The 12,893-nt window shown below is 35.5% G+C and overlaps 2 protein-coding genes across 2 annotated transcripts; both read left to right on the top strand.

The window, feature by feature from the left end:
- The first annotated feature begins 3,895 nt into the window (after nucleotides 1-3,895).
- LOC137740686 (uncharacterized) lies at nucleotides 3,896-10,072 on the top strand. Its single transcript, XM_068480517.1, has 4 exons — nucleotides 3,896-4,067; nucleotides 9,014-9,222; nucleotides 9,313-9,538; nucleotides 9,624-10,072. Exons 1-4 carry the CDS (start codon nucleotides 3,896-3,898, stop codon nucleotides 10,070-10,072), a joined length of 1,056 nt encoding a protein of 351 aa, XP_068336618.1.
- A 246-nt stretch (nucleotides 10,073-10,318) lies between these two features.
- On the top strand, nucleotides 10,319-10,977 carry LOC137740685 (uncharacterized). Its single transcript, XM_068480515.1, has 2 exons — nucleotides 10,319-10,663; nucleotides 10,897-10,977. Exons 1-2 carry the CDS (start codon nucleotides 10,319-10,321, stop codon nucleotides 10,975-10,977), a joined length of 426 nt encoding a protein of 141 aa, XP_068336616.1.
- The last annotated feature ends 1,916 nt before the right edge of the window (nucleotides 10,978-12,893 follow it).

Raw genomic sequence — 12,893 nt, 5'->3', positions numbered from 1 at the left:
GCCCTCAACACCTCTTCATAGATTTCTGCTGCATTGGTCAGATCAAAAGAATAAGTCTGGTATTTAGGGGGTTTCATAGGCACGAATCCTCCGTCATTCATCACCATTTTTTGGTCTTTGACTAGCTAAACCAAACCCTTCACCATTAAAGGTTTGAAGGGAGTAGTCATCTCTACTGCACATAACTCTATCCCCTCTCCTCCATTGCTGTCACTTTCTCTAGGCTCTGATCCTTTGAACTTTAATTGGTGAATTGCAGCTTTGTTCTTGTAGAAAAGAGACACCTTGGATGAAGGCTTTACTTGCTGTTCCTCAATCAACAGCTTCTCATACTTTGTGGTTGCAATTACTAACTCTTGTAGTTCAGTAAATTGCACATCATAAAACTTCTTTCTCAAGGGTAGCCTCAATGCTTTCTAAGCAATGGATAAAATTTGGGCATGGTTGATAAGGAACTGGCATCTCATCCTCGTCCATCTAAACCTCATCATGAAGTCTTTTGTAGACTCATGCTCATATTGTTTCACCTCCACTAAGTTATTGATAGTCATCTTGGGCTCCACTCTATAAAACTGCTTGTGGAAAGCCATCTCCATTTGCCCCCAATTAGCAATGGAATTTAGGAGATGGGTAACAGAGAGTACCACTGAGATGCTAAGCCAACCAACAAGCTCCCAAACAACCTTAACTTATAGTTAGGATTGTCTTCAAACGCCACATAGTAGTTGGAGAATTTGAATATGTGATCTCTAGGGAACACATTGCAATCTTCCCCACTGAAAGTTGGGAACGCGGACTTCTTGAAGTTAAGGGGAAAAGGATTCTGCTCATCGATATACTTAGGGTAGGGCTTTTGATACGTGATCTTGAATAGTGGGCGAGCTTGAGGATGAGCATTCTGGACCACCATCATTCTCAGCTTAGCCAACTTATTTCTAAGTTACTGGTTAGCTGCATTGTTATGTGGGCTATAGGGAGATCCTCACTTCGGGCTTCGCTCATTACACGAGAAAATTTCCTTCTACGTCTCCGGCTGCCTCCACTTAGTTTCCCCTCCTTTATTAGCCAACAGTGGCGGCCTATAAGAATAAGGCTCAGTGGTGGACACACCTTTTCCACTGGATTCTCCAACTTGTTGATTCATCCTATACTTCCTCTAATCTTGCCTGATTTGCCCCCTACTATCTGGTGGGAATAATAGAGAGTCGTGCAAATCTCCTTCCAGGATCTCTTCCTCCTCTAGTTGACTAGTTCCAGGTGCTTCCTTCTTCTTCCCCTTATCATTCTTTTTCTCGAGCAAAGGAAATAAGGGAATCGTTGGTTCATTCTTAGGGCTTGTCTCCCTGATCACTTCTCTGGTTTGATCATTCCTTGGCAAAGAATACTCCAACTTTAACCTCCTCTGCAGACTCCTTGTTAAGGAACAGAGTCTGCTCACTTCTCCTCTGGTCTTCAGAGAAATCTTCTCCATTCTTTTTAATACTTGCACCATGGTGGCTTGCAAGTCTTCTTTGGTAACCTTGCCACCTGACTTTTCAGATGAAGTCGGGCTTCCCAAAATAGCTGGACCTCGTAGGGAGGGGAAATCTTCCGAGTGACCGGTCATGTTTAATCTTTTTGGACAATGTGGTTGCTCATACTCTACATTCCACTTGAAAGTCTGTTCCTTCCCTCTTCTGGGCATACAAAATTATCAAGGTCCCACTGAGCGTGCCAAAACTATGTTCGGGTAAGGATTTGGCCTTGGCACAGCTCATCTAGGAGGTTTGGCACTTGCGTTGAGGTTGGTTGTCAGGCGATTTCTTGTTACTTGGTGTACTACAAGAAAAGATCAAAGTTAGTTTGAAGGGTGTTTTTGTAAGGCCTCTAGTATAGGCCTTGAGGGTCGTAATCAAAACTAACAAGTATTTAGGTGTGCCATTATTATCTCAGTATAATAGATGTTGAGTAGGTGTGATTTAAGTCGATTACTTACGTCCTAAGTCACTTAAACTTCCTATTATCAAGGGATCATCATAGATAAGTTAAGTCTGCATTAAGTTCTTTTTCTTGCCTTGTAAACAAGAACTTTTAGTTCATAATCTTGTATGTTCAGGATGAAGGGAGTTCATGACCCTTTTAACCATGTCCTTGAATACGGTTTGTTCTCAATGAAAACAAGTTTCTTAACTTAACCAGATTCGAACGTAAATGGGATTTCTTAGGTGGAAAACAGTTGATAATGACTTGAATATACAATGAAAAGCATATATAACAATAGATCTACCAAATACAAGTACATACAAAGAGACTTAGGCAAGATTTCACCTTGTCGGGTAAGGTTGAACTTCTTGCAGCCACTTGTCTTTGAGTTCATAAAGGTTTGTATGCTAAAAAGGGTGGTAGATAACTAAGTTCTACATGAGGGAATCGATACTACGATACTAAGTGAAGGTAGCAAAACTTTTACAACAGACAAAAGATAGCTTTTCTACTGGGAATACAGCTAAAAGAACTGAATCTGGGCAAGTTTCAACTTTTCTGGGTACGAACTAGCTTGAGAGCAGAGTTTGTATGTTATTGAGTTTGATTGGTTGAGTGTCCTTGTCTCTGGTGCTTGTTTCCCCTTTTATAGACGATTTGGCTAGACTGCTTTTAGCTTTGTTCTTGGCCGAGGGCTTCCAAGGGTAGTGAGTCATCATTTTTTTACTTGTAGTGCCACTAGAAAGTGCTTTTTGGCTGCTAGTGAGTTGATCTCCATCACTTGTCACTTCACTCCTAGGCATGTGGCCTATGTTTTAATTGAGGAGGCGCCAATTTGTTATAGGCTTGTCGGCTGGGCCTCAGGCAAGTCTCCACTCATTTTGACATCTTTGGGCCTTAGTCACTTGCAAAACCCATCGTCAAATATTAACCCAAAAACATGTTATTTGTAAAAGTAGTCTAAAAAATAATAAGCCGGTTGAGAATTAGGTGTATAAAAAAAAAATCGATGGTTGACGTAGCTCCATTAATGATCAACCATCATTCATGATCCAGAGAAACTATCGTCGACTATAGGTAGTGACGTACATGCTCAAATGGTCCCATACGGCCATGACAAAATTCTCCATTGGGAAGAGAGAAATGGATATGATCCATGATAATGGTATGCTGTTATCCTCCTCCCATTCCTTTTTATTTTTTATTTTATTTATCTTTTCATCGATCTAATCTTCCCTTCAATCCTTGTATATATATCAACTGCATACCAATGCTACGAAGATACAACTGGCAGCTGCATATCCTTGAGAGAGAGAGATAGAGAGAGAGAGAGAGAGAGAGAGTGAGAAATAAATGGCTACGGTTTTTGCAAGAGGAGCACAGACCATGAACTCCGTGGTTTTCAAGTAAGCATTCCTCTTTATAATCTGTCCGATCGTTATATCGTCTGACATGTGATATGTTAAATATAATAGATGCAACACTTAGGATGTGATCATTCGTACATTCTCACCACATGCGTGTCTTCTGGTGTGTGGCTAGATTCAATTGAGTCAAATACTGACTACTGCATTTGAATTTAAATGTATATGTATGCTGCTTGATGTGGAGTATATGTGGCTAAATTCGATATGACATGCAACAAAGTTGCTTGTTCTGATATCAACAGAGACAAATCCATCATTTAACTCAATTCTGCTAAGCTAAGAGTGGAGATCGAGATCCAAAATTTTGCATGATTTAATTTTTGAAAATATTTGTAACGTACCAACACACTTTATGAAGATTCAAAAAATAAACTCACGGCGGATTTCTACAATATATTGTTTAATCAAGCTCTAGCTAGCTCAACTTTCTTGTCTAACATATATATACGTACTTGTGCAGGCCAATGAGTCGAAAAGGTTTTCATAAGCAAAGCTCTTCTGCAGATATGGTACGTGAGACGGTGAAGTCTGAAGGTGATGAAGCGAAGAACAAGAACCAAATGGGAGAAAATAATGATAACAATATATGGATTCCCCATGAGAAGACTGGAATATATTACCCCAAGGGCCAAGAGAAAGTGTTGGACGAAATTTCTCCAGGATCCGTTAAGGATATGGGTGTCAATTGGTTTTCATAATATGAAAACTAATTGATTGATTAATTAATTAATTTTTCCCTTTATGCAAATAAATGGACGCAAAATATATACTATATTTATGTACTTAAGCCACTTTGGTGAACAAATAATATAGGCTTCTTAGCCAAAAATGATCTCTGCGATTTACATAATTCCTGGTCTTTGAGATTTGAAATCACTTGAAGTAGTCTCTGAGTTTGTCCACCATCAATCATTTTGATCACTCCATGAAAAATATCCATTAAATAATGCTAGAATGACAAAAATATCCTTAATTTTTGTCAAATCATTTGGTCTATTGTTTATTAAATTGAAGGTATTTTTGTCATTTTAGTCCTTATTTAATATAATTTTTTATGGAATGACCAAAATGATTGATGGTAGACAAACTCAGGGATCACTTTTATTGATTTCAAATCCCAGATACCAAAATAATAAGTTATACAAATCTTAGGAACTACTTTGGCTAAAAAACCAATAATATATTGCAATAAGTGGCATAACCTTGATCAATATTTTCGAACTCTTTTGATATATTTCAATGACCCAATGTTGAGAATTAATTTCACAGGTATTAACACATAATTTTGGATAGTAGGGATTAAAATTGCACTATATGCATTACAAAGGAACAGGATCCTCTTCAGATTCTTTTTGTGGGGATCCAGAGGATCAATCAATCGTGTCCGTTCATCGTACATCGTGCAGTAATTAGGAGTTTGTGCTTAGTAAATGGCTTAACATTTTAGTGGGATAAGTGGGTATGTATAGGAGAGTGGCTGGCCATATATGGTTTAATTGGGTGAATAATTGCAAGGTATTATGTGAAATATTATCTTGCAATCAACATGACAATTATTCCTAAATTAAATAGGAAGTTTTGGGAGTTACCTTTTGAATAAAATCAATAAGGGATTGATGAGGAGTGATGAGAGAGATTTGAATAACTATTATATTGATCAACCTTTGACTTTTACTTGATTGACCTATTATTATCCATTGCATGTTTGTGAGAATTAAGGTGTGCCTTGAAAGTAATCTCATCTTTCTCGTCCAAAAATCCAAATATCAGCTCCATAATTTTTGAAATTATTTTTGGTTCCACAATAAAAACGACTTATTCCAAAAGAAGAATTTATAACTCCCTGTCACATGCCTTTAGTTACGTATGATTTGCAGATATAATGGAGGGTTACTCATACACTAGCACGCTGGTTTGGGGTTGTTCACGAAATGTTATGGTTCAACCAAAGAGTCTCCAAATGTATTTTTAGATTTATTATTAAAAAATACTCAAACTATGCCGGTTAGTTTCCGTATAGAATTATTTTTTTCCTCTTAAAAATTGTTTTGTTTTAAAGTAATTTGTTTTAAATAAGGTGTTATCCGATGGTACAAGATCAAAAACGCTAAAATTTGTTTGGTAAATATTTATGAGCTTGCTTATCTTTAAAGTTTGGGCCTTCTTATAGCAGTTTTTAAAATCTGTCGTTGGGTTGTTTTCCAAAGATACTTTAAAAAGAAGCAAATATCAAAACACTAAAAAAGTAATGAAAATTTCTCTATACCTACAATACCCCTTTTATTTTTCTAAATGACTTCATCTACCACCATTTTCTTAAACTCTGTTATATATACGGAACATCAATACTCTCCTAAGGTCCTTTTTCTGAGGACCTGTGAGGACCTCTTTTATATAAGTTATAGGATTAATCTTACGGTAAAAAAATTTATGAGTTTATATAAACCTATTACACCTAAATAAAATCAAAACGCGCTAACAGGCTTCACGCTCATCCTTCGTTCCTACTTCGTGAGAGAGGAGCAAAATTGCAACCCGTTCAATCTCAGAGGAAATCTTTTGTCAAGGACGTCGTCCTAACCCTCCCTCTCTACTGCTACGCTCCCACACTTGAAGATCATTGCTAACAGTTCGAGATCGTTCCTGGGAAGATTGTTCCTCCATCATACAACAATCTGCAATTAAAATTAAAAGTGAAGCAAAAAAAAAAAAAGGAAGAATGGAGTCGAGGTTGAACCATCACCACAAAGGAATATAAAATAGAATGGTGCTATTAGGAGAGCATTAGATGAAACCCAATTAAAAGAAGAATGGTGCTCTCGATTAAATTACAGTTTCCGTTCTACTTTTTTTTCAACAACGAGGGGGGAGAAATTGAAATCAATACAACTACAAGGGAAATACCTTTTCGTAGCTTCGAAGAGAATTTTAATTTTCTGAGGGCACTGTGAAATCGGATCGCGTTGCTCTCCTTCAACGTCGAAAATTTGAGCGTGAACCCAATTTTTATTTTTATGGTGTTTTGATTTTGTTTTAGTGTAACAGGATTATATAAACTCAATAGTTTTTTTACCGTTAGATTAATCCTATGACTAATGTAAAAGAGGTCCTTACTCAAAAAGAGGACCTTAGAAGAGCACTGCTGATATACGAAAAACCCTAGCCCTAATCCCTGAACTTGCACAACCTCACCTGCATATTTCTCAGTCAATCTCTTTGAACTCTTCGAAGGTACGAACTCAAGCTTTGGACTTTATGGTTCTTGTATTAAAGAGTTCATTTTTCTTGTGGGTGTGCTTTTTCTCTTTTTCTTGCGTGGTGATGTTTGTTCTATAAAATGACTCATGGGTTTGATAAATATTGATCTATTGTTCCAATGAAGTTAGTCATTTTAATTTATTAGTTTTAAGTTCGGAGGAAAGTTCCAACAGCATAAGTTTTTTTTTTTTATTAACTTTGCAGTAATCTTTTGTCATATTGTTGCTTGTATTTCTGGGCACTCTAGCTATATGTAGCATAGTAGCTCTGTAAAAACATAACAATATCTACTAAATTTTTTTGGGAATTTCGCTTGACGAATCAACTTTTGTCAGAGAGAGTAACTTTATCCAACGGAATAAAACAGTTCATCGAGCAAAAGTGGTCAATGTTTTAGTTTTTCAAAGCCCTTTACTTGACAAACATTGTTCGATGAGCACTTTTCTTCATTAGGCAAAGTTTTTGCGCCAAGAGAAAAGTTGGGCACGTAAAATGCCACATTTTGCACACCGAATCTTTCCAAGTTTCATTTGGTAAAGGTATATTCTATGATTTAGGGTTTACAGTTCACCAACTAAAATTAAATGTTTTGTTGGGCTAGAGTGAGGGAAATTTGAGCATATTCAATTCCTTTGATGATTTTTGTTGTTTGCAAAATTAGTTTCAACAATTCAACCGTTAATGTTGTTGGTATATATTTCGATATGGCATATGCTGAAAATATGAGGAACAATCATATAATGAGTGTTTATCTAATTATTCAACAAGCTTTTTTTTACAGTTTATTGAAAAAATAAAGTACAAAATAAAAGTTATCTATTTTTGTCTAAGTGAGAGTTGTACCTAGGTGGATATAGGCGGGCTAGTTGGGTGCCTAGGCGTTCATAATTTTCTAACACTTAGGGATTAATCGGGACGGTGGTTGAGCCTAGTGCCTATGTGGGGCTAGGCGGGAATTTTTAGAACACTGATACAATTAAAAGATAGTTGTTTTATTTTTATTTTTTCTTCCGGCAATGCCAAGGTTAAGATAATTTTAAAGAAAAAAAAATTAGTAACAACTGAAAATCTATTTTTTTTTTTTAAATCAAATTAGTCACAAGCACTTTTAAAATCATGTCTATTTTTATCATTATACATTAGTACAATACTTTTATAATAATATTTACCAAACACCATTATAATGACTTTCATACTCGCAACATTTTTATAAATACAGTTTACCAAACGCGCCACTGCTTTACTTTACAGCTGAAGCAGCACTTTAAAAAGCACAACAATCCCAAATTGGCCCCTTAGTACTACGATATAGTAGTATTCCTCTTCACTTGTAAGTGAGAGGTCTTAGGTTTAATTCTTGCCAAAAACGAATTTGAACCAAATTATTATGGCTAGCCCATTGGGAGACTTGGCCCCCCCTCCAAAAAAAAACATCCCTTAATATAGATAATATCGTATGTATTACCACTTAGTACTGCGGTCTAGAGGTATTCCTCTTTACTTGTACGTGAGAGGTCTTAAGTTCGACTCTTATCAAAGTTGAATTTGAACCACATTATTGCTAGCCTATTGCGAGGCTAAGCCCACCCCCACCTTCTTAGACCTACTCCAACCTTTGGAGTAAAACTCAAATTTTAGGTTATAAACTTACTCTAACTTGCTCCAACCCTTGGGGCAAATTTAGCTCAAGATTCCCTTTGGATTAGTGGGATTGATCCATCATATATGTGTATTTTTTTAGTTTTATATTTATAAATTCATTAAATTTAACGGCTAAGATTTAATATGATCAAATCCAACAGTACAAGAAAAGATCAAATGGTCCAAATTTAAATTCAACGGCAAAAGTAATTAAAAAAAAATTACTTTATGTGTTTCATATTCTTTCATAGTGTTCCACGAGTTTCATAGTGTCGGTTTAGTGGTTTTCAATATTTGTTGGAACCTAATTATTTTTAGGTTAAAATGTTCATAAAATTAAATTATGATAGTTTACATAATTTTTGTTTTTAAATGTTACTTTAAGAAAAAAAAAAATTATCCTAAATTTATTCTTTAATAATATCGGGCTAAAAATTTAACCAAGAAGGGTTGGAGGAGAAAAATTGTTTTTGGGTTAAAAATTTTAGATGTAACCCAAATGTTAGAAATGGTCTTAATGTAAATGATATCATTTTGTTAAAAAAATAAAGAAATATCGTATGTATTAAAAAATTTTAGTTAAAATTCCAAAAATTAAATTTGAACGATTAAAAAACTTAGGTCTCGTTTGGCACACCGTATAAGGCACCGGATAGTACTAATAATACGGAGTACGGTGTTTGGTATCCATTTGTATTAAATAGTCACCAAATTAAATAATTCAGGCTCACCTACTTTATACGGTAAAGACCCACTTTCTTATACCCTCCAAAATCACGGTACAATTGGGACTAGGTTTTGTCGATCGAGGGAGAGCATAAGTAGGTATTTCAATTCCATTTTACATGGAGTGTCAAGGCTACAAGGTAAACTTTTGAAAGTGCCAGAACCCATTCCTAATGCCTACCCAGATCCTAAATGGAGTTGGTTTGAGGTATTCTTTATATTTTATAAAAATTACTTCTAAAATTAATGTAATTAAATATATTGAGCTTAATTACTAATGTTAATGATTTGTTTTTAGAATTGCTTGGGGGCATTGGATGGGACTTACATTAACGTTCATGTCCCTGAGAGCGATAAACCAAGATACCGATCAAGGAAGGGAGAGATTGTGATCAATATGTTGGAAGTTTGTAATCTAGACATGAATTTTATATTTGTATACCCAGGTTGGGAAGGGTTGGCCACCCATTCTCGACTACTCCAAGATGCGATACGTAGGCCATTGGGATTAAAAGTTCCCATGGGTAACAATAGATTATTTGTTTATATTAGTAATTTGAATCCTCAATTTTCTTATATATTTGTAATATACATTTTTTGGTGTGTTAGGGTGTTACTACCTTGTGGATGGTGGGTACACAAATGGTCCAGGATACCATGCACCATATAGGGGAGTGTGTTACCATCTCTCGGAGTGGAGAAATCGAAGACTCCCAATTAATCATGAGGAGTATTTCAATATGAAACATATTGCAGCTATAAATGTCATTGAGAGATGTTTTGGACTACTTAAGATGTGTTGGAGCATCTTAAGGGGTCCATCATTTTTCCCAATTAAAACACAACTTAGGATTATGACAGCCTACTGCATATTATATAATCTTATTAAAGGACATATGTTAGCTGATCCAATAGAAAATGAAATCCTAAACTTGGACGAATTTGAAAGTGATGGTGATGATGATATGATTGAGATTGTTCAACCTACACAAGAATGGACTGCATGGAGAAACACTTTGGCTATGAATATGTACAATGAGTGGCATGCACAAGTGTGATTTGATTAAATTTTCTTATGTATGCATGTTATGATTTGGTTATGGTTTGTTATTTGAACAGATAGTGATTTCTTATGTATTGTGGGACAAAGTGTGATTCGGTTATGATACTTTATTCGAACAAAGTGTGACCTAGTTATGTATTTATTTAAAAAGTGTGATGATTTGCTTATGTTTTTTATCACTTACTATTAATTATATGCACAATTGATTATATGCTATCTTATTGTGTACGTAATTATTGGAATGGAAAGTGAACAAAGTAGTCAACCAAAAGGAAGTAGAAGGGTTTGGAAACAATATGAAGAAGATGCCTTGTTGTCCATACTTGAGGAGGCAATTGTTAAGAATTTGCGATGTGATAATGGTTGCTTCAAACCCGAAACAATGGCTCAATTTGAAATAGCTATTAATTTGAAATGTTCTAATGCCAATATAAAGGCAGTTCCACATATTGAGTCCAAAATGAGGAGGTGGAAAAAAGAATATGCAATAGTTTACGACATGGTTAATAAAACTGGGTTTGCATGGAATGATGTACAAAAATGTATTGAAGTTGATAGCACTGAAGTATGGCAATCCTATGTAAAGGTAATTCTCTAACATAATACTAGAATTTAACTTTACATATTTGATTACATAAAATGTTCCTTTACATACATTTTAATAGTATGATTGTGTCTACCAAACCATATCCTCTAGCCCTATTCATCATGGTAGCTTAATTAAATTAATGGATGCTTGATTATATCAAGACAGGTTGAAGGGAACAAAATAAGATTATTTGTATTTTATGGATAGTGTGATTTGTTTTCTCATTGCAGGTTAACAAAGAAGCAGAGGGTTGGCTAGGAAAATCGTATCCCATGTATGACAGATTGAATGCTATTTTTGGGAAAGACTGAGCAACCGGAGTAGGAGCTGCAACTCTTACTGAGATGATGAATGAGCCTGAGCAAATTAATGAAGATGAAGATGAAGCTGAGGTGGAGACTAGTTCTCCCTCTATTGCTCGACGTTCTAGCAATTCAAGTACCATGAAAAGGAAGAGGTCGGCTACTAATGATAATGATCATGCTATGACATTTAAAGAAATGCTTTATGAATCAGTTGATAAGTTGGGTGAGTTTTACAAGCTACTTTTGGGAAAGGAGTGGATCCAAAACTTGAGATTGCTTCAAAATTGTCAAAGATGGATTTTTCTATTGAGGATCAAATCAAGGCACTAAATATCCTTTTCGAAAAGCCACAAAATGAGAGGACATTCTTGTCTTTGGATGGTGCAATGAAAAAATCCTTCATACTCATGTTACTTGGACAAAGTAATCACAATTGACATTGGAAAACAACACCAATATATTTTGTTAAAACAACATGCATATCTTTTGTTAAAAGCTGCAGCATGTATATATTTTGGGTACTTGGACAAATTGCTTCTTACTGAAAGGAAAGCAGCAACATGCATATATTTTGGCTATCTGGATAAACTATTTCTTACTGAAACCAACTTGCATTTGTATATTTTGTGAACTTGGATATGTGGTTGGATTAATCTATATAACATAACGACTGTAGTTGTGTTTTGTGAACCTTCTTTTATGTTATTGGAAAATATTTTGAATTTGATGTATGGAATTCACTATTTTTCTTGTTATTTGAAAATTTGTGTGGTTTTCAATAGGTATAAATATGAGAAAAGTTCAACAAAGAAACAAAGATTTGTCATTTTTTTTTCCTTCCCTTTTCTTATCTAGTTCAGTACCAAACGCAATATAAATAATAGTCATTAGTCTGATACTATACCAAACACCCGACTAATTTAGTCAGTACTATCTGGTGGCTATTTATCACAAATAGTTAATACAGTCCGAGTTGCTAAACAAGGCCTTAATGTAATTATCTTCCACACTATCTTTAATGTCGCACATTTGGGTCACAAGCCCACATTATTGTGTATATTTACCCAGTTAAATATAAAAGGTATGGATAAAATCAAAGATTGGACCAGTTGGTTGCTTCTGCAAAAGTATGGCTAATATACAATTATAATTTCAAGTTGTGCAAATACTTACATTTGTTCTAACCTTGTATTGGAGAAAATTTTGAGATCCCTGTACATCAGCAAGCTCAATGGGGAAGTTCATCGGCATATCAATTTTTTTTTTTTTTTTTTGACAAGCAATAGGTGCCAATTGGGTTCAATCTCCAGGGACCAAGAAAATGATTTGGAGGTGAATTTGCACAAACAAGACAACAATAGTGAAACCCCTAAATGGCTATCACATGTACGAGAACTTTGCACATCACCCCTAAAAATTTGTCACAAAGCGATATATATAACAGATTTGTATTAGCAAATTCCAAATGGCCACCGCCGAATAGTGCAGCCACATAAAGTCATCGCGGAAGTGAGACCACATAAAGTCATCATTAGTACATGAGACCACATAACTCATCGCTCAAAGCGAAAACCAAATTCAACCATCGTTGAAGCGAGGCTACAACACACACTAGGCGAGACAATAGAACTAGACAAAACTAAAAGCTAAACTAAATTACTTCGAGAAGGGAACCGTAGCACATCACAATCTAATGGGCGGATATAACAACTCAGGCAAAGACAACCACTATGACACTACAAAAATGAGATCAACAACATCAACAAGTCAAAACAAAGCAACGGAGCTGCAAGCATTTTTTAGATCTGAAAGATTCTAGCGGGGCAACCGCCAAAACAAAGCGCCCCAGGTGATGGAACCGTCAAATTTGCTCGCCAAAGGCAATGCAATACTCGACCAAGGTGGCGCTGCAACAAATCTAA

The sequence above is a fragment of the Pyrus communis genome, chromosome 7 (genome assembly GCF_963583255.1).
Source record: "Pyrus communis chromosome 7, drPyrComm1.1, whole genome shotgun sequence".
Taxonomy (NCBI): Eukaryota; Viridiplantae; Streptophyta; class Magnoliopsida; order Rosales; family Rosaceae; genus Pyrus; species Pyrus communis.
Note: the sequence above shows the minus strand (reverse complement) of the source record. Positions and strands in the feature narration are given on the sequence as shown.